Source organism: Salmo trutta, chromosome 1 (genome assembly GCF_901001165.1).
Source record: "Salmo trutta chromosome 1, fSalTru1.1, whole genome shotgun sequence".
Classification (NCBI taxonomy): Eukaryota; Metazoa; Chordata; class Actinopteri; order Salmoniformes; family Salmonidae; genus Salmo; species Salmo trutta.
In genome coordinates this window covers 49388922-49414453 of record NC_042957.1, presented here as the reverse complement: position 1 = coordinate 49414453, position 25532 = coordinate 49388922, and the positions used below count along the sequence as shown (strand labels likewise).

Genomic DNA, 25532 nt, shown 5'->3' with positions numbered 1-25532 from the left:
GTCCCATGTTTCATGAGCTGAAATACAAGATCCCAAACATTTTCCTTTCGCACAAAAAGCTTATTTCTCTCAAATATTGTGCACAAATTTGTGTACATCCCTGTTAGTGAGCATTTCTCCTTTGTCATATCAAGAAGCTGATTAAACAGCATGATCATTACACAGGTGCACCTTGTGCTGGGGACAATAAATGGCCACTCTAAAATGTGCAGTGTTGTCACACAACACAATGCCACAGATGTCTCAAGTTTTGAGGGCGCATGCAATTGGCATGCTGACTGCAGGAATGTCCAACGGAGCTGTTGCCAGATAATTTAATGTTAATTTCTCTACCATTAGCCACCTCCAACAACATTTTATAGAATTTGTCAGTACCTTGCTGAGGAGTATTTGTCTGTAATAAAGCCCTTTAGTGGGGGAAAACTAATTCTGATTGGCTGAGCATGGCTCCCATGGCTGCGCCCCTGCCCAGTCATGTGAAATCTATAGATTATTTATTTATTTCAATTGACTGATTTCCTTCTATGAACTGTAACTCTGTAAAATCTTTGACATGTTGCGTTTTATATTTTTGTACAGTATACTTCAATGGGATGGCAAAGTATCACATTGGGGTAAATGCTAAGGACAATATGCCCTTTCACTATCAAAGAGTAGCTCTGTATCTAGTACAGTGGGAAACCAGACCAAACTGTTGTCTGTTTCTGAGTCCTTCCTTCCAGAGTCCCTCCCAACCAATGATTTACACGGCTGTCTGGGAGAACGGCAGGCGAGTCCACCCGCAGTCACACAGACAAGCTTTGGAATCCCTGGGTCTCACAAAGGGACATGTTCTGAGTGGCAGTGACAGATAAGTGAATGAACAGTGCTGTCTGTCAAAATAATGGACCTAGAGTTCCTAGAGAAACCTTCCTTTTCGATATGTGAGTGATCTCTTAAGACAAAGCTATTGGTCAGAATAGCCACTCTGTAGTGTCTGAGGTCTGGGGCACAGCCCAGTATTTATGACTGATGAAGGGTTTTTCGTCTTCTCACCTCAGTCTCCCTCCATCCGTCTGTGGGAGGCACTTCCCAGCCTTCTGTTTCAAGGCGCTGTGACCGAGATGGAGGATGGTACCTCTCCCTGAACTGTAATTGCATCTCTGGCTGAATCTGAATGATGGATATCTGTCCTCCCTGAACCCCCAGTGAGTAATGACCGTCTGCACCTGCTGCTGCCTTAACAGGGAGCTTCTGGAGTCTCTCTGCCCGCCTCTCTGGCCCTGGCCCTCCTGTGAGAACAAATCCATCCACATGATGCAAGTCTCTGCAAGCCCAGGCAGCTGAAAATATTTATTCCCGGCTGTGGGAGTCTTATCGACTCCCGTCTATGCTTGTAGGGAGAAGAGATTCATCGAAAACTCACTTCGCCCTGCCCTCCTTTCACAGGCTGAGAGGGTCTCTCCCATTGGGAAGGAGCACAACCCATAATAAGCAGCGGAGGTATCATGAATTGAGCAAGACTAGTCTCTGTGCTTAATGCTATTGTATAATTCATGTGTTCTGTGCTAGGGATGGGCCCAATTTAATCGATCGAACGTTAGTTTTTGATTATTTGTGAGTGTACATTTTTTGCTGCAAAAATGTATAGACCTATTTTAACATTGAAAAGGCTTTGTCTGAATGAACTAAAATGATCCATGATGAGACATTCCTACATACAAGTATATACCGTGACATTTGACATTCTTCATTTAATAAAACAACAAACTTTTGAATGTAGTTTTTATGACGCGTGCCCTATAAAAAAAGAAGCACCGGTAGCCTTCACACATTTCACGCGTGTAAATCGGTAGCCTATGTGAACAAAACCTTTAAACAGGTCAACGTTCACAAAGCCGCTGGGCCAGACGGATTACCCGGATGTGTACTCAAAGCATGCGCGGATCAAGTGTCACTGACATTTTCAACGTCTCCCTGGCGGAGTCTGTAATACCTACATATTTCAAGCAGACCACCGTAGTCCCTGTGCCCAAGAAAGCAAAGGTAACCTGCCTAAATGATTACTGCCCCGTGGCACTCACTTCGGTAGCCATGAAGTGCTTTGAAAGGCTGGTCATGGCCCACATCAACGCCATCATCTCGGAAACACTAGACCCACTCCAATTTGCATTCCACCCCAACAGATCCACAGATGACACAATCTGAATCGCACTCCACACTGCCCTTTCTCACCTGGACAAAAGGAACACCTATGTGAGAATGCTGTTCATTGACTACAGCTCAGCGTTCAACACCATAGTGCCATCAAAGCTCATCACTAAGCTAAGGACGGTAGGTAGCCTAGTGGTTTGAGCGTTGGACTAGTAAACGAAAGGTTGCATCCCGAGCTGACAAGGTAAAACATTTGTCGTTCTGCCCCTGAACAAGGCACTTAAACCACTGTTCCAAGGCCGTCATTGAAAATAAGAATTTGTTCTTAACTGACTTGCCTAGTTAAATAAAGGTAAAAAAAAAATGTTTTTAAGGACTCTGGGACAAAACACCTCCCTCTGCAACTGGATCCCGGACTTCCTAACGGACTGCCCCCAGGTGGTAAGAGTAGGCAACAACACGTCTGCCACGCTGATCCTTAACACTGGGACCCCTTAGGGGTGTGTACTTAGTCCCCTCCTGTATTCTCTGTTCACCCACGACTGCGTGGCCAAACATAACTCCAAAATCATCATTAAGTTTGCTGACGACACAACAGTAGTAGTAGGCCTGATCACCGACAACGATGAGACGGCCTATAGGGAGGTCAGAGAACTGGCAGTGTGGTGCCAGGACAACAACCTCTCCCTCAATGTGAGCAAGACTAAGGAGCTGATCGTGGACTACGGGAAAGGGTGGGCCGGACAGGCCCCCATTAATATCGACGGGGCTGTAGTAGAGTGGGTCGAGAGTTTCAAGTTCCTTGGTGTCCACATCACCAACAAACTATCATGGTCCAAACATACCAAGACAGTCGTGAAGAGGGCACAACAAAACTTTACCCTCTCAGGAGACTGAAAAGATTTGGCATGGGTCCCCAGATCCTCAAAATGTTCTACACCTGCACCATCGAGAGCTTCCTGACCGGTTGCATCACCGCCTGGTATGGCAACTGCTTATCATCTGACCGTAAGGCGCTACAGAGAGTAGTGCGAACGGCCCAATACATCACTGGGGCCAAGCTTCCTGCCATCCAGGACCTATATAATAGGTGGTGTCAGAGGAAAGCCCATAAAATTGTCAGAGACTCCAGTCAAGTTAGACTGTTTTCTCTGCTACTGCACGGCAAGCGGTACCGGAGCACCAAGTCTAGGACCAGAAGGCTCCTCAACAGCTTCTCCCCGAAGCAATTAGACTGCTGAACAATTAATCATATCGCCCCCAGACAATTTACATTGCCCCCCCCCGACACTGCTGCTACTCGCTGTTTGTTATCTATGGATAGTCACTTCGCCCCCACCTACATGTACAGATTACCTCAACTAGCCTGTACCCCTGCACACTGACTCGGTACCGGTGCCCCCTGTATATAGCCTCGTTACTGTTATTCTTATTGTGTTACTTTTTATTTTAGTCTACTTGGTAAATCTTTTCTTCTTGAACTGCACTGTTGGTTAAGGGCTTGTAAGTAAGCATTTCACGGTAAAGTCTACGCTTGTTGTATTCGGCGCATGTGACAAATAAAGTTTGATTTATTGTGAGCCAATCAAAGCGACACTACAGTCAGAGGCTCCATACTGTATGTAGCCTAGCAGGTGAAGTGGGGATATTTCTAATCGATGCATAAAGGAATAGAAATGACGGAAGGAAGTTACCTTAATGAGAAGGTAACAGACTGTTGTTTAATCTGAAGCCCTACGAAGCTCGCCGTCACGTATACAGTTAATGTTCCGTCGTAGGACATTACATAGGAGAAGCGTGGGAGATTAGTACTCTGCCAATGACTACCTGTTATAGCAGCACGTGTCCCGCGTTGGACTGTATCCGTAATCGGTAGATGGTTCTGATGCAAAGGTTGTCGTGTGCATGGCGGAGCAGTGCCAAAGAAAATGTTCAGTCAAATAGTTTGATGCCACCACCACCCCTTTAAATGAAAAGGGGGCAGCGGGTCGGGACATAACTCTCAAGGTGGGTATACGTTTTAAGCTTAGACCCAGAGTTCCACTCTTGGCTAGGAGGAGTTGTACTTGTAGACAAGGAAAGGGAGCGCGGTCTCACACACATTGACCCCTGATACAGCAGCAAGCAGAGTTTTACATCTGTTTTTTTGTGAAACTTTTGTATTTCGACTATCTGGATAGCCGATAAAAAAAAAATATATATATATTTATTTATTATTATTTGAAATGCCCATCCCTAGTCTGTGTACATGGAAGCCTTTTTGGAAGGGGAGAAAACAAATCCAGTCTGCCATTAATGATAGAAACAGTAACCAAAATAGTGGGTGGTTTTGTAACAGAGACCTGCTGTGGAGCCAAAGTGAATCTTAACTGTCATGCACTTTGTTGTGTGTTTAATAATCTGCCAATATAGATTTGGAAGGATGAGGAAACAGCTCCTTCAGCTGTAATTTAGAAAACATTTGTGTTGTTGGTTCAGCCCACAGGCCACCCAAACAAGTAAACACTTTAGTCTGTTTCCTCTATTTGTTTAGTACTTCTCAGATCATGGCATCATTGTCTACGCAGAGGCCCAGCCAGGAGTCTCAAGGCGCTGAAATGGAAGTCGTTCTGCTCATCTAGGGACGGACAGACGGACACACAGACAGCAAACTGTAGACAGTCACTGTCTGTAGCTCGTACATAGATGATCAAAGCGGAAATAGGAAAGCAGCCACAAACGCAGAGCAAAATGGCCTCATGGCAAGTGACCGGAGAAGGAAGGAAGGACAGACAGATATTAAAAAGGGCCGATATCTTCTCCTCGTGATCTTAGTCAGTGTTTTCCTGTTCGCCTGTTGACCACATGGAAAAAGAGGCCTTGGCTCTTCATGGATTCACCCAAATAAATGCAATAAGTCAGTTTTCTGTATTGCGCTGCGTTCAAGGACTCCTTTTAAGAATCCAACCATCTGCTTTGTGCCGTTTATGTTCAGCATTGTGGAGGTGTGAAAACACAGCCTTAAAAAAAAATTCCACTATAAATCTTCCTGGAAACAAAGCCTATTCTCTTATGTATAGATGAGAGGCCATCATTGTAAGTAACTGACTTGCCTAGTTAAATAAAAAAATAAAAAATTCAAAAAAATATATATATATATAAAATAATACTATTTAAGTAATCCCCTGGGATTTGACTGTTAGGCCAGATACTTGTATAAGAATGCAGTCTCAGAGGAGTCATGAGAAAGGGAAGAACAACATGAGAGCAGAGCAAAGAACTCCCACGCATACAGAAAACTGAGAAATGTCTTACAAATGGAGGACGCCCAGAGAGAGACACATTAAAAGATTCCATATCCCCAATAAAGAGTTAATTTATATGGGAGAGCTTGTGAAATCCAAGCATGAGCTTCTTTGCTGACTCAGTTGTGGAATCTTCCTGTTTTTGTCACATCCATTTTAACACTGGGCTTCGCTGAATCCTGTTTTCACTCCCCCTGAGTTGGATCAGTTCAGAGCCATCTTGTTGGATTCGGCTGAAATCACTGCAGAGCGGCTCACAAAAGCATGGAGACTTGATGAGCATGTGGGCTGCATGACAATTACTCTCTCTCTGTGTGTCGTCGTCGTCTCTGTGTGTGTGTGTGTGTGTGTGTGTGTGTGTGTGTGGTGAGAGTGCGGGCAAAGTGGGATTAGAGCAGTGAGTAAAAACGCCGCATGCGGTATGTCAATTCAGTTTAATGCCACGTGAATGACAGGCAGTGTAAGTTTATGGTCCAACTGTCATGAAACTTGTGAGAATCTTGATGCGTTTTTCTTCTTTTTTTTTTTACTGAAGTCTTTCACAAAGCTCATGATTTGAGGGAGTCCTCACAGTCACATGCCCATCCTCTGTCACTCTGTTACATTTTGGCTGCGTAACTTGAGGTTGTCGAGATCTACGGAGCTGTTGCTGCTTGCCTAATTAAAGATGATGGAAATCCCAGGCGATAGCCTAGGAAGCAGAACTGCCTTTCATGTAAATCCGTTTTTAGGCTTGACATTGAGCGTGCGATAACATCTCTCTGGTTTGTCTTCAGCCTGCTGTAAACGCACTGTGCTGGTCGATGACGGGGAGATGGATCTCCGATATGTCATTTCTGCCGTTTGTCTTTTTGAACACCTTAACGTAAAGCACTTTAAAAAGTAATGTCTGGCTGCTTTGGCAGTCCGGAATCACTGATGGCAGTAAGAGAAACAACAACGCTCTGTACATTTCTGTGAAACGGCACGGGGGTGTAATATGAACGACACAAACCTGTTGTGTCTCGAAAACCATTACAAACTCAAACTGTCAGGGCGGTCGAAGAGGACACTAAACCAACAACCTAGTGGGGTTGCTGTGTATTTCACCTCTGGCTGTTTTTCCTGTTCTAAGTTCCCACCACAGTTTACCAGTCCACAGAGGGAGATGTGCTTTGTTTGCCCTGAACACAAACCCATAGCTCCGGCTCACCTTTCCATCCTTCAGAGTATGAGAGGAAGAGATTACCCTAGCTAGCAGCAGTTCAGGAAATGGCCAATCCCATCCACTCATTGGATGCAGGGTGAAGAGCAGTGGACTGGCTCCCATTTTAACAGGAGGTGTTTCCCTTGTCAACATGCCATTTGATTTAATCCCCTCTGACGGCAGATGCTCTTGTGTAAAGAGGACTGGGGAGAGGGACTGAGGATGTTTTGTCACAGGCATGAAGAGTTAAGCCTATACAGACCTGCTTTTAAAAATGGAAAGATCTGAGCTTCAAATTCACCACTTGGTTTTATGGGGGGGATTGAACATTTGATATTATTTATCTTATTGGTAGGGTGGTTCGTTGAAGTCTTTTTTTTCACACAATGGCTAGACAGCGTAGGAGGGCTAGATCAGCTTAGTCTTCACAATATACACTGATTATACCAAACATTAAGAACACCTGCACTTTCCATGACTTAGACTATCCAGGTGAAAGCTATGATCCCTTATTGATGTCACTTGTTAAATCTGCTTCAGTCAGTGTAGACGAAGGGGAGAAGACCAGTTAAAGAAGGATTTTTAAGCCTGGAGACATTTGAGACGTGGATTGTGTATGTCTGCCATTGAAGGTGAATGATTTAAGTGCCTTTGAAGGGGGTATGGTAGTAGGTGCCAGGCGCATCTGTTTGTGTAAAGAACTGCAACGCTGCTGGGTGTTTCACGCTCAACAGTTTCCCGTGTGTATCAAGAATGGTCCACCGCCCAAAGGACATCCAGCCAACTTGACATAACTGTGGGAAGCATTTGAGTCAACATGGGCCAGCATCCCTGTGGAACGCTTTCAAAACCTTGTCTATAGATTTTATGCAGGGGGTGATTGAATGTCTTTCTCCAGGTTTGTTCTGAAGTAGTTTACCTTGTCTTATGTCTATAATGATTGACTCTGCTTCTTTCTCCCGTCCCTGAGGTTATTGTCGTATTGTACAGCTTTAACTTTGCTCAAAAGTGGTTGCCATGGCAATGTCATAAGTCATTGATGGTGCGTTTTAATGTGATATCCTTGTTGCTGTGGCTGAATCGTAGAATTCAGTTTGACTCTGTGTTTAGCGATATTCTCCTCATCTGTCCTTGAAGATTCTCTACTTCAACTGAGACATTATGTTGAGGAAGCCTAGTGTCTGTTGATGTAGCCTAGTTATTGCTGCAGCCTTAAATGCATGACACTAACTTCTCTTTTTGAAATGTTTGAGGTTTTGGTTACTGCTACTGCAATGGCCTGGTCTTGGCTCCATTGGTGCTGAACAAGCTAGATGTTTATCAATGCCAGAGAGGGGGGGGGGGGTTTGGGGCCTTTACCCCAGACCCACACCCTATACAGATCATCCTGGAAGATTTACTGCCTTGCAGGAATGATGGGAACTCTGCTACGGCTGCACAAAACCATGTAACCATAGCCTTAGGAAGATTACATCTGTCTGAGAACATCAACTGAACGTACCTGCTTTAAACATACTGTTTATAATGGCAGTGAAGCTTTGAAATCCTGCGATACAATGTTAAAAGCCAGTCTGTTTGACCAGAACATCTATCTGCCCTCAGACCTCCTTCCTTCTTGCTTGTACAGTCCCTCCAACTGCCTTATAACGATGTCATCATGATATCGGCCTATTTCCTTTAGTTTATAGCGCTGAAGGACTCTCTGTATGGAGCCTGTCCTCCATCTGATGTCACGCGTGTGAATTGTAAATGGACTGTCCTTCAACAAGCTGCTGTACACATGGAATGCTCCTCCAGTTTGCATGTGTTCAGCTGAGAGTGGCCATATGGTCAATAGGCTATTGTTTGGGCTGGATGGCTGGCTGTCTGGCTGGGCAGTCTCTCAGTCAGCAGGGAGGCAGTGATTGTGATGCCTATTGAACTGTTCACAATGGGAGGGAATTAGAGAATATTGATTATTATTTTAATTATGTTAATATTGTAAATCTCCAAAGTAAGCTTTGGCAATATGTACATTTTTATGTCATGCCGATAAAGCAAATTGAATTGAGAGAGAGAGCTATATATAGTGACACCTGGTGGTGAGGTATTTGTTTCCCAAAGGGGAAAGCGGATAAAAGTAGCGACAACTCCTCCTTAGACAAGGCTACCCCCTGATATCATTCTCATTGTTGATTCAATTGATTACCCCCCACATGTATTGAGCAACAGTCCCACTCTCACCAGGTCTTCAGTTCCTACTGAGTTTCCTGGGTTTCACTGTTGAGCAAAATTCAATTGCATTCTAATCTAAAGGACAACACAGACTTCTAAAGGCCTACTGGTAGTAGTTTTTAATAGGTAGCTAATATTTGGAGTGTTTATGTAAGTAATTAGATGGTACTTGTATCAGAAATTCAGCGTTGCATTTTGCCACCTCTAATGCATTTGATTCCACTTGTTTATAGGTTAGCTCATTGGTTCCCATGCCTGTCTAGCTCATTGGTTCCCATGCCTGTCTAGCTCATTGGTTCCCATGCCTGTCTAGCTCATTGGTTCCCATGCCTGTCTAGCTCATTGGTTCCCATGCCTGTCTAGCTCATTGGTTCCCAACCTTTTTTGGCTACTGTACCACCATCTGAATTTTGCTCTGCCCAGAGTACCCCTGAAGTGCCCCCTCCATGTGCATTTTACCAGTAGACCTATGGGCTCACAAGTCGTCTTAAGTACCCCCTGTGGATAGGCCAAGTACCCCCAGGGCTCCTGGTACTCCTGGTTGGGAACCACTGGGAACCACTGGTCTAGTGCTAGCTGGCAGGCAGGAGATCTTTGTGATTGCCAGGACGGCTCCCCCTATAATCTCCGGCCTCCATGAATGGGCAAGGGTTGATCTCCTGTGTCAGTGCAGCCTTTGTCAGCTCTATGGTGGGGCTCTGGGCATTGCTGACCCGTTCCTCTTGGTTGCTATGGACTCTGTATAGAGAGGCTTTCTGCTGGAGCTCAATGCTGCCTGTTCAGTGGCATCTATCCCTGGCAGGGGTTGATGCAGGGTTCACATGCCTACCCCCTTGGTCTGTCTGTCTGTCTGCCGTGCTATGCCGACCCCTCTTCCTCCTCCTAACCGCTTCCTCTCCTCCCCTTTGTCTCCCTTCAGCGCCGGCATTGCTGTTGGTTTCTATGGGAATGGCGAGACCTGTGACGGAGTGAACAGGCTGACGTACTCCCTGCGCCACGCCAACCGCACGGTGGCAGGAGTGCAGAAACTGGTAATACTCAGAACTCCCATTGAAACAATGACACCCTAGCAATATCTCTACTGTCACAGCCATAACATGGGCTGGGCCCACCATTCACAGTTATCATACTGTTGATCGCTATAAGGAGCAACGATTCCCCTGCTAACCCCACATAGATACGATATAATAAACACTATTGATTTTGTCTATCCCCATAAGGAGTGGGTTGTTTGTGACCTTGGGTGTCCCTTCCTGTGCCCACTACCTAGGTATCAGACAGCACGGGCTCCCTGAAGCAGACGGTGGATGGCAGTCTGGGGCAGCTGGAGGGCCAGTACGCCAAGCACACAGACTATCTGTCTATCATCCAGAAGGTGCAGGGCCAGCTGGACGAGCTGGTGAGGCAGATGGTGGAGATCCCCTTCTGGGGCAACAGAGACATCTCCCTGGAGGAGCTGGCCGCCAACATCGAGCTCTACGACTGGTACAGGTGAGAGATGGACAGACTTGGGAGACACAATACATGACATATCGGGACATACAATTTCTATTGTTCACCAAAACCATCACCAGAACTGAGGCTTGTTTGTTTTAGTACATCGTTTGGCTTTTGTAGGTGAATGTAGTTGGAGTTTGTTTTCCTGTCTTGTTGTATGTTACATTGCTTGTATTTCAAGTTGGGGATGAGGGAGTTTTTATCATTAGCTACTTTTGCTGCTGCCTCATTTACATACAGGAGCTCACAACAACATGGGTTTAATGGAGTGTGAACAGAACTCCACAGCTTCCACTCAGAGAGGAATCCTGCACTGCAGGATTAGCAGTTTACGCGAACAGTACGTCATTCCTCGTAGATGTATGTTTATGCTGGTGTCGTGCTGCATAATTCTACTGCTAGGCCTTTTAGAGAGAATCATCTCAGTTGATACTCAGAAAAAGCTAATATGAACCAGATCAGACCTCTGATTTTTCTGGGAAAACCCTTCAAAATGAACCGTTTAGTGGGAGGAGACCCTGTCTGAAACCCACAACACAGTCCTCCCTCCTGTAACTCGTGTTAACAACCCTGCAGTGTAAGATTAGTTTATATATCCTCAGCACATTTCACAGTTGGGTAGTTCATCTCTCTCCTGGTGAGACCGTCCAGCCAGCCAGTCAGTGATGTTCAGTTGGATCTGTATTAATGTGAAAGTAGTTAAAACGGAGACGAATGCAGTCAACAGTGGAAACGCCGTTTACAGTTAAGTCTGATTCAGCGGCCGACCCTCCCTGCTACTTCCTCTCGACATCTCAAACACTTCCTCCCTCAGCATCTCTCAGGGGAAGCGGACTTCAAATCACATCTCCTTTTTGTTTTTTTGTTTTATGTATGTTTGAAGCAATCCCCATGTTTTTGTGTCCTTTTGATTTCTTTAGCCGTACCGATGTAATTTGTACAGTGGTCATCGATAACTTCTCATTTTTTCTTGCTGTACTGTGCTGCATTTATCAGCAGGTGTTGGGGTTTCTTCAGTCAGTCGGTCTATAGTTCTGTTGTGTTTGTGGTTGGGTGTTGGTTTCGTGACTGTTGTTATTGTTGTTTTCCACCTCAGGTGGCTGGGCTACTTAGGCCTGCTGCTTTTCAACATCCTCATCTGCCTGCTGGTGCTGTTTGGCCTCATTCGCAACTCCAAGGGAACACTTATTGGGTGAGTCCCACCATGTGAGGGAGTGAACCGGAAAGAACTGTGGGGAGGGGGACCATATTCTGCTAGGCCATATATTTATAGCAATTGTCATGCTATTGAATTATCTAAACAAAATGAAAGCCTCCGACGTGTCAGAAGTTTTATCTCATGTATCACTTTGTACGCCCGTTGCAAATTACTTTTGACTGTACGCTGAATAACCTTGTCATTGCGATTATGTGAGACGAGTTCACGCTTCGTAAAGTGTCAGCCAGTCACAGTCCATTTGGCATGTGCATTAAAACTAATCTCTCAGAAAATTCCTCTGTCTCAACTCTTGACAACTCTGTAGGAAAGTACGTTAGATCCTTTTTAAAAAGGCATCAAGGACACAAGCTCAGCACTGCCTGTCCTCTTCTGTCCCCCCCTTCTATTTCATTTAATGATCTGTGTCTGTGGATACAGCGGGGTCAGTTTGGGTGGCTCATTGTCATGTGAGTCAGTTCCAGAGCATTGGGCTTCATGGTTCCCCCAGGTCCTCCTCTCCTATCCCTCCTACGTCCTTTCATCTCACGCATCCTCAGTGAATCAGACCCAGGTCATCCTCAAGCCCTGCCCAGAGACCAATGAAGGGGTACTTCCTCTAACATAATTAACCCTAACTCTCCTTGTGAGATGAGGGAAACATTATCCCAATTCCCTGTGGGTGTTTAGGGTTGAAATCAAGGTTTCCTTTTTTATAGCTCAACATTAAACCTTCCAGCATTTTATTTAGATCAGTCAAAATGTGTAATAGCCATCGTTTGGGGTTAAGGCTAAGCAACTCCCAGTCCCAGGCAATGTTCCCTCAATTTTTTTTGCGGCATTGAGAACATTTCTGTCTCCTTGGAGGAAACTTGAATGTTATGAAAATTCTGTGCAACTTCCAGTGCGTTTTTAATGTGTGAACTGAGGCTGTACCCAGTTTTTTGGTTAGTTTTAACAGTGGCCAATTGGGCTACTTGTGGCCAACTTGTGGCCTACTGTGGCTATTTGATCATAATGTCGGCTTACCATAAAAAAACGATGGAGAAAATGCATCCCATAACATTTGGCATGGAATAACTATTGAAATAAGTGTTCCATGATACAGGCCTACATTCCATGAGACTTTTGAAAACATGCAGGGCTTGACATTAACCTGTTTTAGCTACTTGTCCTTCAGACAAGGAGGTGACTGGAACTGTTGTTATATTGTGTTTGATGCAAAAGGCCACTTTACAAAATAAAATACATTATTATTCCCATAACATTTATTATTATTTCAGAGGATCAGACAAAAATGTATGCTACCCTCTGCATATTGCCTACTTAGCTTATTCTAGCCTGTCTTAAAATACAACATTGCCCCTTGAAGCCATAAAAAAAGATCTTTACCTGACTCACTTTTCAAAGAGTGCTAGAAATGTACACATTTTGTGAAGGCTGGGAATTGCCAAGGACCTCACAATACAATGTTTTCATGGTTAGGTGCCAATATGATATGTATTGCGATTCTCACGATTCTATATGTATTAGTGATTCGATACTGTCATTTTATTGCGTTCTGAACATATTGCTCACAAGGGAGAGCCATGAGAAAATGAGTTTTGAACAGTCATAGAAATAAAAGTGCATAAAACAAATGGGCTCCCTATTTATAAAGAAAATGGAGAACAAGCTATGAAGGCCAAATAGTGGCGTTGTGGTGCAGGTACAGCCAACTAGCGCAAAAATAATATTGCGACATTGTCAAAACGATACGAAATATCATAAAAAATTATATCCGAATATGTAACCATCTATTTTTATTTTTTTCCCATCAATAGTTTTGTGCTTTTGTAGGAAGCAATCACTCCTCCATTGCTTACCAGAAATGTGCTACAGTATAATTTGGCTAATAACTCACTAACTAGCAAAGAATAGGCCTATGAACAAATGTGCTAGAGCTATCCCCGAAAAAAAATAAATAATTATAATAATTATAATAAACTTTGTCCCAAGAGTCGTCTGTTCTTTCGACCAATCTATTGGTCAGAATTTTTAAACGTGTATTTTTCATATGTAGACACATCCTATGTGTTTTAATCAAATCAACGATATGCACTGAGCTTGTCTGATGCTTAAAGCACACTGTTTGATTAAATAATTAAGACACACAAATGACTAGAGGGAGTCCGACCGCAATTGATTTGATTGTGCCAGACCGGGCTCAGACTTGTTGCTGTTGTTTATATATATATATATATATTTGAATGACTGTGTGACTAGCACCCGTTGTCTCTCTTCTCCCTACTGCAGCGACCACCACATAACATCAACAGAGTTTATCGATCTGTCCATGTTGTTGAAGATGCAACATAATTACAACCATTTCTGACTGAAAAGTTCTGTTACCTAAATCCCTCATTTGTTTAGGAAAAACATTCCCTATTCCCTTGACCTTGCTCTTAACGTGACACATGTATGCATCGCATGCACGTGACCAATAGGGCCTGATCTATAGCATATCATAATTACATCAATCAATTAGTTATAACACACTCTGAACACCGTAACACGTGACAGCAAAAGGGATGCAGAGGACGTGACAAATAAACTTGAAACAGGAATGTTTACTGGTTGCTCAGGAGGTAAAGGGGAAGTCAGATGTGTGGAATAAATTTGACTAGTTGTGGAAAATACTAGAGATCAAGAAAAAGAAGGTAAGGAGCAAGCACTGAGTGCTTTATTTTATTTTTTAACTAAAATGCTTGATTGCATTTCAAATAATTAATGACTCGTATGCTGTGCGATGACATGAACAGCTGAATGATTGATTGATACAGTACTGTAGCCTATTTAACTATTGAAATATAGGCCTCAGTAAGTTACGGTATTAAGACTTAACAGGAGGTGCTCTTAGGCCTACAGCTCCATGGAGGTTATAACAAGACTGCTGTACTAAGCCTACTAATCACAATGACATTACTTATTATAATTATGATCATAATAGTAATAATAACAAGGAGATCAAGAAAAAGGAGGGTTGTTATTATAAATAATTTGGAACCGTGTAAACACTAAATAAATGATAAGTAATACCAGAGAGGCTGTTCTAACGGGGGAAAAAATGTGTAAAGACTTTATTACAGCATAGCAAAGATTAAAAACAGCCGAATCTGTGAAATAGTTTATCCGACTTGTTGTGGTTGCGTGAGGCTTGGTGCTCACGGAATCAGTAGGTTATTAAGCAAACACTCAAACACTCACAGGCAACAGAAGCAGGATCTGTCTTATTTATGTAGATGTATATGGATGATTTATAAAGCCAATCCCATTTAACATTTAGGACTATTGATTATAGACCTAATTAAGTTTCCTCTCTCCTCACTTTTCTTAGACAATTAAGGCAGGAGCTGTTTTCTTGTCTCCAATCTCTGCTGCTGCCTCCCACACATGCTAGCTAACTTTGCTATTATGCACATGATTTAGGAAAAGCACCAATTCAACAGCGTACTGATATTTCAGAACCACGGACAGCGACCACTATCCAACGCGGGAGAAAGCGCATTTGTTATAAAGTAATATTATTTTTATTAGTGTTGCACCGTTGTTCTTAGGTAATATAACCATATACAATTTCAGTAGCACGTCTTAGTGATGGACTGTGCCATCCCCATGGCTTCCACAATGGATTAGTCCACTCAGACAGGTGCCAGTCAGACAGATGTCTTGTAGACAATGATGGTAAATAAAAACGAAAGAAATCTCGGTCAACCAAAAAAAATCTACTAAATGGGGTCAGCCCTAAAATGTGCACGCGGATACATGCGGTTCTTCACTTTGATCTCAAAACAAGTGCATCAACTCGCGGTCGCTCGTGCCTGTCAATGCAATAGAATCCTCCTCCCGATGTGCTCTGCCTATAACAGAATCTCACTTTTTTTCCCTGGTATGTTGCATTGAAAGGGACAAATATTATGTTGATTCGATCACAATTCCCACAGTAGAGGGAAACGTTGCAAGCGTAAATTAACAGGGTGAATCTGTAGTAAAGTTGAGTGAAGTTCAATCTCATGCGTCTCTGTGCGGGCTGGTATGTCTTCTGGGCGGCAGTCCTGTTCTAACCTCTCCTCTCTCTCTCTCTCTCCCTCTCTCTCTCTCTCCCTCTCTCTCTCTCTCCCTCTCTCTCTCTCTCTCCTTCCCCAGAGTGTGTCTTCTGGGCATCCTGGCTCTGGTCATCAGCTGGGCCTCCCTGGGTCTGGAGTTGGCTGTGTCTGCTGTGAGTGTCTCCATGGGAACATGGCTCTATATCTCTATGTTCAGGCTTGGAACCCAGAGCTCAGTCCCAGTAGTGTGAGAGTTAGAACCTGTACAACCTTTTACCTGAGTCACTGCAGTGGGCCAGCTGACACTGAACAAAATAGAATGTTTGGCATAAGGTACTATTATCCGTATGATTCATGAAGTTAGGTTTGTTAACACTTGCCAAGTTTATCTAGGGACAATTGCGAGGCGGACTAGCTACTACAATTTATAGCTGGTACAGTGTGCCGTTCATTGTGCGCGGCATGCCTTTATCAAATATTTAGGACCCAGTGGGATCTGTCTTTATGCAAATCCCCCTCCCACACCATTTCAAATGGATAATTCCCTCCCCTGCATATGAATCAGAGATGACCCCCCCCCCCCCCTCGCCTCGTCTTCCTTCTGGGACACGATGGTGCATGCGATCTTATCTCCTGATGGAATCCTCCAGTGAGACTGATTATCCTACAGGCTATGCATTCTCATTATTCTAACTACTGTGTTGTTGGGAAATGCCCTGTTGTGCTTTCTGACTGTTTGGTTTTTCCCCACCGTGGGAATGTGTTTTACTCCCTCTCTGCAGACCTCCAGTGACTTCTGCGTTGCTCCAGACATGTTCGTCACCCAAATGACCGAACAGTATGGCGTGCTCAATAAAGGTATAGGTTCTTTAAGAGAATCGCCAGTGGCTTAGATTCCTCACGTTTTATTGTGAGATCAATCATAAAGTGAAATACAGACACTGCTCTCTGTGAGATTCACGTCTAACTCTACTATTTAAGTTGCTTGTGCAAGAACGCTGAGGCAGGTTTTGGTTAAATTTCTAAGTCACAAGCTTTCATATCCTGTTTGTTTTGGAGGGGGACCGTCTGCTGGCTGAATTGCGTTCTCTCTCCAACTTGACAGAACACTACAACAGTTGTAGAAAACAGAAAATCGTTGTTAGGGGAAATGCATAACACCAATGACAAGTCTGGCTCAAACACTGTCTGTCTGTGATAAAATATGTGTTTCTTTTGTCGTGGGATACACTCGTCTGAATGTTTTTGATAGCTCTGACAAATGATTGGATTCATTCCCTTCAGTAGCATACACGCTGGGATATGATGCCGACATAATGACAGAGCAACGACACAAATGCCTAAAGCGCTTTAATATGTGCCAGACAAGCCCAATCACTGTGATGCTTAATCAATCTCCCATCCCACCCTGGGGAGAGAGAGAAACCTGTTTCTATTCTCTGGCCAGCAGTGAAATGTATTGCTTTCAGATTTATGGACTTGGGCTGGGGTGCATGAGCTACCTCCTCAAACCTGTAATAGGACTCAATAAATTACCCCCAGAGCATCTGTGGCCGGGCAGACAAGCCAGGGGTGACGGGCCGCGCTGCATTTTAAGTGTCTAAAACAGCCCGTGGCGTAATTGGCCAATCTGGTCCCATGATGAGGAGAGAGAGATGGAGCCAGGGGTGTGTGAAGTAGTGTGTGTGTGTGGGTGAATGAGATAAGACCAGTGGAGGAGGGGGATGAGGAGAGACATGTTATGGTGAGGGAGGAAGGCCGGCAGGCAGGCAGGCAGAGTGTGTGTGTGTGTGTGTGTGTGTGTGTGTGTGTGTGTGTGTGTGTGTGTGTGTTTCTACTGCAGTCGACGGTATCTGTGGAAAAGTACTGCGTAATTTAACACAGTCACCAGTAGGGCTGAGAATTGCCAGGGACGATATAATCACCATACTTAGGTGCCTTGCAATTCACACAAGGGAGCCATGAGAAAACAAGTTTTGATCAGTCGTGGAAAGAAGTGCTGAATTCAAATTGGCTCCATATTTCATATAAGAAGCTATGAAGTAAAAAGACTTGCGTTTTGCAGGTACAGCCAACTAGCGCAAAAATAATATTGCGATATTGTCAAAACGATACATGGTCAAAAATACCCCGATATGTAACTGTATTGATTAACCAAGTTTTTCCCCCCAACAGTAAGTACCCAGTTAGTGTCATCCTCTTTCTAAATCACCACTCCATAGTCAAGTCATTGCTGGAGAGAATACCCTGTCATTGTGAAGCCCCCTCTGCCTACTCAACAGGAACACTAGACGAGGAGCTCCAGTAAGGAAAGCCAACATTAACTGTAGATCCTGGCTAGTGGAACTGTTGTTAAGACCTGTGTGCATCATCTCATCTCTGTTCAGTACAGTAGCTTCACCCGCTGCCTTGGGGCTGGACTCGGGCAATCAGGGGCGTTACTGCGCTCTGTTTCCCCTGCGTGTTAACATGCCTGTGTGTTTATACGCAGCAATGGAAATGATTTCAGAAGAATGTAAGGTGGTTGAGTCTCAGAAGGGAGCTGAACGTTTATGTGGCGTCGTAAGACTTGATTTTAAATTGGTACGCCGTTGGTGATATGACTCAGAGAGTCTCTCTCTCTTCAACATGGTGTCCGGTACATGTTTGTGACCCCCTAAGAATGACCTTTCCTTCCTCCCCTAAGGTTGTTCTCAATCTGCAAACGGCAGCCTTTGAAAAGGTCGCCCTTTTCCTTCCCTTTATTCCGTTCTGTCCTTATTTCAAACCTGTCACTCGACGTCAGGAGAAGGAAGTGGCCGTCCTGGACGAGCCATTGGTTTTATTACTGCACGCCATTTCCTGTTTTATTTTTGCCCTGGTAAACGAACTCTGCAGGCTATACTTCACTCTGCAACAGCTCAGGTTCCATTCTTCATCTTATCTGTTGTTCCTCGCTGGCTGTAACATGTCTATCTTTACTGCCCTGTCCAAACCCCACCAGAAAGACTGTTCTATTCTCCCGCTTTCTGCTTAATGTTTCAGCCGTTGTTTCTCTTTTACATCACTCTGCCATTATGGTAGTAAAATCCTCAACCCAATTATTGCAGCTCCCACAAAGATAAGTTATGAGTCTGTCATCTCTGACTGGCTGCTTTAAACACTATTACAAGCCGTAAATGAGAGGTCTCCTATTCAGCCTGTTGTATATGGCCGTCCAAGGATATCATTGAATGAGCAGTTCATTTCCCTTGTCAGTGCCATAATTACACTGTTTATGAGACTCACAGGAAGGGAGCTCGGATTAGAGTAGCTACGGCAGATGTGAACTGGCCTATCCGTAACCAGGGCAGACTTGCTCTTCTCTCTACCTGTGTGTGGGTGTGTGTGTGTGTGGGTGTGGGTGGGTGGGTATCCGGAACCCATTTGACTGTGTGGTAATCAGTGGACGTCACAGACCAGTGTGACATCAGAAATAGGATGCCATGTGTTTTGTTGGTGGTGATATTCTCTGTGATTAATACTGGGGACCAGAAGGAGAGCCACTCTGATTCAAACCTCTGCCGTGCTATGTTTGAGTCACGCACTCCCAAATATCATTATTTATTCAATTGCATGAGTGTGTGGGTGAGAATACATGTCTCCTTCTCAAACCGTCCCAGATTGAGTTCCCTAAAGCAGGATACTGTTAATCCTACTGGCACAGTGAGCCTGACCGTGCTGCTAGCTAACCCATTAGCATTGTTTACGGAGCTCTGAACCGTCCCCATCGACCCAGGTTCTGTCCTAAATGGCACCCTATTCCCTATATAGTGCTCTACTACTATTGACCAGGGTGTAGGGTAGGGTGACGTTAGAGACGCAACCCCAATCTCCTCACGAGCCCCCAGTCTCCTCTCCTCACGAGCCCCCAGTCTCCTCTCCTCACGAGCCCCCAGTCTCCTCTCCTCACGAGCCCCCAGTCTCCTCTCCTCACGAGCCCCCAGTCTCCTCTCCTCACGAGCCCCCAGTCTCCTCTCCTCACGAGCCCCCAGTCTCCTCTCGAGCCCCCAGTCTCCTCTCGAGCCCCCAGTCTCCTCTCGAGCCCCCAGTCTCCTCTCCTCACGAGCCCTCAGTCTCCTCTCCTCACGAGCCCCCAGCTAATCGGCAACCATTGATTACTCTGCAGGCCCTCCCAAAGATCATTATTCACCCTCCTTCAGAAAAGCAACCCCAAAAAATAACCCAATCTCTGTCTGTCTCTGGGGAATCTGACCTGAGATGATACCACATCGCTGTAGGTTATGGGGTTCACCAGCTGACATTCAGTAGGCTGGGCACTGCTTCAGGCAGTGGCATGTAAAGGCTATGGGATGTCAAGGTCAGGGAATAGAAATACCATCCAGTAAGTCAACATGGTGGTGAATGAGAGCTCCCACACTGCAGCTTCTAAAGGACCTGCTTTCACAGTAGAAATGGTTGGAGAGAAAACATGATGGCCTCTGTGAGAATGTGTTCATGCAATTCACCTTCTAGTAGTACAGTGACAGTCACTGTACTACTAGAACTAACTAGACTGAGTTTGTCTGCGGTACTGCTCACATCATCTGATCCAGTCCTGTTGTGTGTGTTTTTCCACAGACATTTTGCAGTACTACATGACATGCAGTGTGGGCCAAACCAACCCTTTCCAACAGGTAGGCTACTTCAAACAGACCATCATATTTTAGCAAAGCGCTTTGATATAGGCCTCACAGACACCAGGGATGTTGGTTTTATAACGTGTTTAGTATTCATATCTTTTTCAGTATACAGTATATGCGTGATTCAGGCTAGCCTGTGACTTTGATGCAGGTTATAATTTATCTGATCTAATGAGGCTGAACAGTGAGATGACTCTCATCTAGCTAATGCGCCTCACCACGTACATACTGTATAATGTATGCACATATCTTCTCTCTCATCTATGACCTCCGAATGACCTCTGCGTGTAAATGAGGCGATCCCATTGGGCGAAGGGAAGGGAGATGATGATCACACGCGGCCTTTATAGATTCATCTGTGGACTGCCGTCTCAGATGAACATTTCACACCAACGCCTCGGACCCAGCGGGCGAAGTTGGTGGAAATGACGTCATTAGTGCCTGTTCTGGCTGAAAGTACAGTCTTAATAAGAGGAGTAAGACTAGTCAACAACCGCTACTTCTGAGGGAAAATATCGTCTTTCCACTTAGACTTTGTAGCTTTTTATTGGCTCATTAAAGTGTCGCAAAACGGAGAGCTTAGCCGGGGGAAAAAAACATATTTCCCAGAAAAGCTTTTTGTTCAAAGAATACTAGTCAAGGCTGTCTTCAGAGAGGCAGCTATGGAGTAATGCAGAGAGATTGTGTAAGAAACAGTCTGTCGAGGGATCTTTTTGTGCCTTTTAAAGTAAATGAGTAATTTTTGGGGGGCCACAAAAAGCATATTATGAGGTACACTCACTGTACCAGTCCAACTAGAGAGGAGCAGTCTTGCTGGGAGAGACAGAACAGAGTGCGCACTGCACTCCCTGTGCCTTTCATCTTTTAGGCCAAATGTCAGCTTTTCCTGGAGGTTTAAATGTAGAACTGCAGAACAGCCACTCAGGCCATTGCCAGGGTGAAATATGAACGTGATTTGAAGACCCTACCGTAAGACCCTATCTGTGACTTGCTTTTAATGGATTAGTATTTCTTTCCTCTTCTCAGTGCAGCACAAGCCCAGGCTAGCTATCACAGCTGTATCTGTTAAGAAAAAGAGTTGATACATAGTGAGTGTAATATATCTCACAGGTACCAGGGTGTCGACATTGGGTTGAGTGTAAAGGGACATATTTGACCATCAGAAAGGACTAGGACTTTTTTTTCTTCCTGTGTTAGGGTCAGGAGTTTTTCTCACAAAGACATTGAACAAGTAGCCATGCCATGTCTGATACAGGCGGTTGTGTTTCCCTCTTGTGTTGTAGAAGTTGTCCGGGAGCCACAAAGCCTTAGTGGAGATGCAGGACGACGTGTCTGAGCTGCTCCGCTCGGCCACCAGAGAGTACCCCCAAACCAAGGTGAACGTCCTGACTCCTGAGATCCATCACTTTACATCCTGCTGCGAACGCCACCTGCCAGTGTACTGATACTACTGTGTACCTGCTGGCTCAGTCACGCCACACAAACACACCCTGCCTTTCCCCCTGGTCTGAATACACCGGCTGTACTATTGTAGCAATTCTAAAGGGTTGAACAGTCCACTGAATGGAACCAATGGACCAAGAGGCAGAGAGAGAGAGGAGACGAGTGCACCTGGCCACAAAAGTCTGCTGGCCCTTCACCTTTGCGTTATGCTCATGTTACTTTCACTGGCGTCCTCTGTACAGCCCAGTGTTGTGTTGTCCAGCGCTGATCTTTCCACTGTGTGCACAGAGCAACAAATGAGGCCTGACATTTGGGACGTGTTGGAAAATCGAGAGAGGCAGACCTACTTCAGTGGCACGGCGAAGAGACAAAACGCTGAGTTCATGGAAACATTTCATGTACTGTTGGGCTACCAGAGATATAGAACTCTATCAACACTCATCAGCCCTCGTGTCCCATTTTAGTCATTTAAAATAGACCTCTGGACAGACGCTGTTCTCTGCCGGGCCGTTACAGTCCATCGGAGAATCCGGACGTGGTTTGTTATTACACCTCGTGCAGACAGACGGCGGTGGAGCCTAGGTTTGAGGTTTCGGGGGAAGTACCTTCATTTCAGTGGAATGTGGTGCGCACCATTAAAACCCTGGAGTCTGTCTGCGCGAGGCGTCAGGGTTGCCGACTCTGTTCTGGTTTGGGAGTTTTCCCAAAGTTTCGCCGACTCTCTACTTTTGATGACGTCATACCAACCTTCTTTACTAGTTTAAGTAGGACACCAAAATTAAGTACTGCCAGTATCTCTCTCATACACTCACACACACACTGAGACAGTGGTCTGGCCTAATTTGCTGTGTTAAATGTCGACCTGGCCCTGTTTTAAAGTGTTTGTGTGTGTCTTGCAGGGGAATCTAGAACAGATCCAGGGGGTGCTGAACACCACAGAGATCGGCCTGCATCAGCTCACTGCCCTGGTGGACTGCCGAAGCCTTCACATGGTGAGCTGCCTTCCTGCCTGGGACACCAGGGGGACCATGGCTAACATCCTTACTCCACAGGGGATGTCGTATGGCCTCTGTGTTGCGTGGTCACGGTCTACATGTGTACGTATCCCTCTCTGGGGATGTGGTTGTTAGCATGTACGGTATATTCGGTGCATGTCCACTCCGATGATGTTTGCAGATGTGTGCGCAAGCTGTGTCTAAACGGTCCAGCGAGTCGTTGCGTGACCTGCAGTTGGCTTTCCCTCAGCCTGTGTGATGGAGAGGACCACGTTCACGGTTCACACTCCTGTGCACGTGCGTCTGTGCTCCGCTCTGCTGAGCTCAACTCTGCTCCACTGCGCTTGGTTCAACCCTGTATTCAGACCTGCTCCTCTCTGCCTGCAGTGCATCCGCCGCCCTGGGCTGGGCTGCATATCTCTCTGATCTGTAGTAGCAGCCCTCCCTGACAGCTCTTCACGTCCTCCCCTGTTAACCCCTATGTGGCCCTGTGCCCTGCCTGGGTCTCACTGTTCCTACTGTCACTCCCACTCTCATCCCCACCACTCACAGTCCTCACAGCGGAGGGCAGGAGAACCTGAGCCAATCAAGCAGTAGCCCAGGAGCTTACATTCGGCCTAAACCAGAGCCACTTTCAGTAGCAGATAGAAATGTCATGACGTGAATAGAGCTGACGTGGCTTGTTCTTCTACAGAGAGGGATGTTTGTTCTGCGTTGTATATTTCTTTCTGAACATTGTGCTGAGCATGACCCAGGAGGATGGTGTAACGTGCCTGCATCACATGTAAGCGTGTTGTACCTAGAGGGAACAACCAAGACGTCTCTCAGTGCAAATGCAGGAAGCAGAAGCGGCCGTCATAAAATGTTTTCTTTAAAAGCTGGACAATATTATTCCCAACTTCCTCTGCTTTTGTCATGTTGAATAGCGCTCCTGGGTATTGCACATTGTCGAGCTACTTCCTCTCGATAATGACTGTAATTTGCTTGGCTCTGAAGCAAGGCGCTGGAAAAGCACCGTCTTGGCCTGCTTTCACTCCTCCACGCGATGTATCATTAAATAGTCATGGACAACCTCCCTCCCCCAGCTTGTGTAGCATGTGTGTCAGATAAGGGCGCTGTGTACAGTAACCCTGTGTAGCAGACAGGCAAAATGTAGCCTCTGTTTGGTAGGTTAGTTGTGTTTCTATGAAGTGATGTGAACCTCTAGCCTGTGCACTAGTTGTCATAGATACATGTATATGACATGGCAACCAGGCGGTAGTGATGGGAGGAAAGTTCCATGCCCGTTACATAACAGGTTATTATTTTTGAAGGTATATCTCATAGTTTTGACAATATCGCAATATTATTTTTGCGCTAGTTGGCTGTACCTGCACCACAACGCCACTATTTGTCCTTCATAGCTTGTTCTCCATCTTCTTTCTAAATAGGGAGCCCATTTTGTTTTCAGCACTTGTATTTCCGTGACTGTTCAAAACTCATTTTCTCATGGCTCTGTCTTGTCCCCCTGCAGCAGCAATATTTTTGAATGATCGACTCGCAATAAAGTCACAGTATCGAATCGCAGTACATATTAGAATTGTGAGAATCGCAATATACATCGTATTGGCACCTAAGTATCGCCCTACTAGACAGCGGACTGTACTATGTGCAGACAGATCTGTGACCATGTTACTGGTATTGTAAAACTTCACATTTGCTCATGCACAATCGCATCACTGTCCTGTCATACAGGCCTACTGTGTATGTATGTACAGTTGAAGTCGGAAGTTTACATTTTACATTTTAGTCATTTAGCAGACGCTCTTATCCAGAGCATACATTTCATAAAAAAACAAAAACATTTTTTCTTCTTCTCTGTACTGGCCCCCCGTGGGAATCGAACCCACAACCCTGGCGTTGCACACACCATGCTGGCGTTGCAAACACCATGCTCTACCAACTGAGCCACAGGGAAGGCATACGCCATACGCGTTTACGTACGCCAAATACATTTCAACTCATTTTTTCACAATTCCTGACATGGCGTCGTGAGGAAGGAAAATAATGTGGATATATTAAAGCAACATCTCAAGACATCAGTCAGGATGTTAAAGCTTGGTCGCAAATGGGTCTTCCAAATGGACAATGACCCCAAGCATACTTCCAAAGTTGTGGTAAAATGGCTTAAGGACAACACAGTCAAGGTATTGGAGTGGCCATCACAAAGCCCTGACCTCAACCCTATAGAAGATTTGTGGGCAGAACTGAAAAAGCGTGTGCGAGCAAGGAGGCCTACAAACCTGACTCGGTTACACCAGCTCTGCCAGGAGGAATGGGCCAAAATTCACCCAACTTTTTGTGGGAAGCTTGTGGAAGGCTACCTGAAACGTATGACCCAAGTTAAACAATTTAAAGGCAATGCTACCAAATACTAATTGAGGGTATGTACATTTCTGACCCACTGGGAATGTGATGAAAGAAATAAAAGCTGAAATAAATCATTCTCTCTACTAATATTCTGACATTTCACATTCTTAAAATAAAGTGGTGATCCTAAATGACCTAAGACAGGGAATTTTTACTAGGATTAAATGTCAGGAATTGCGTACTGTGATCATAAATAATGTCAGGTACCATTATAAATGACTTGTCTGTTGCTGTGTTGTGTTCCAGGACTATGTCCAGGCTATAACAGGCTTGTGTTGTGTTCCAGGACTATGTCCAGGCTATAACAGGCTTGTGTTATTAGCTGTGTTGCTGTGTTGTGTTCCAGGACTATGTCCAGGCTATAACAGGCTTGTGTTATTAACTGTGTTGTTTTGTTGTGTTCCAGGACTATGTCCAGGCTATAACAGGC

General features: G+C 45.0%; 1 protein-coding gene across 1 annotated transcript in view; it reads left to right on the top strand.

Annotated features, from left to right (window-relative positions):
* Positions 1-25532, top strand: part of LOC115198398 (protein tweety homolog 3) — a 73996-nt gene that overhangs the window by 32510 nt on the left and 15954 nt on the right. Inside the window, exons 3-10 of the mRNA XM_029760307.1 lie at positions 9737-9848; positions 10088-10308; positions 11411-11506; positions 15695-15767; positions 16377-16452; positions 20194-20249; positions 21539-21631; positions 22598-22690. Coding sequence (XP_029616167.1) covers positions 9737-9848; positions 10088-10308; positions 11411-11506; positions 15695-15767; positions 16377-16452; positions 20194-20249; positions 21539-21631; positions 22598-22690 — 820 coding nt within the window. The remainder of the gene's footprint in view (positions 1-9736; positions 9849-10087; positions 10309-11410; positions 11507-15694; positions 15768-16376; positions 16453-20193; positions 20250-21538; positions 21632-22597; positions 22691-25532) is intronic.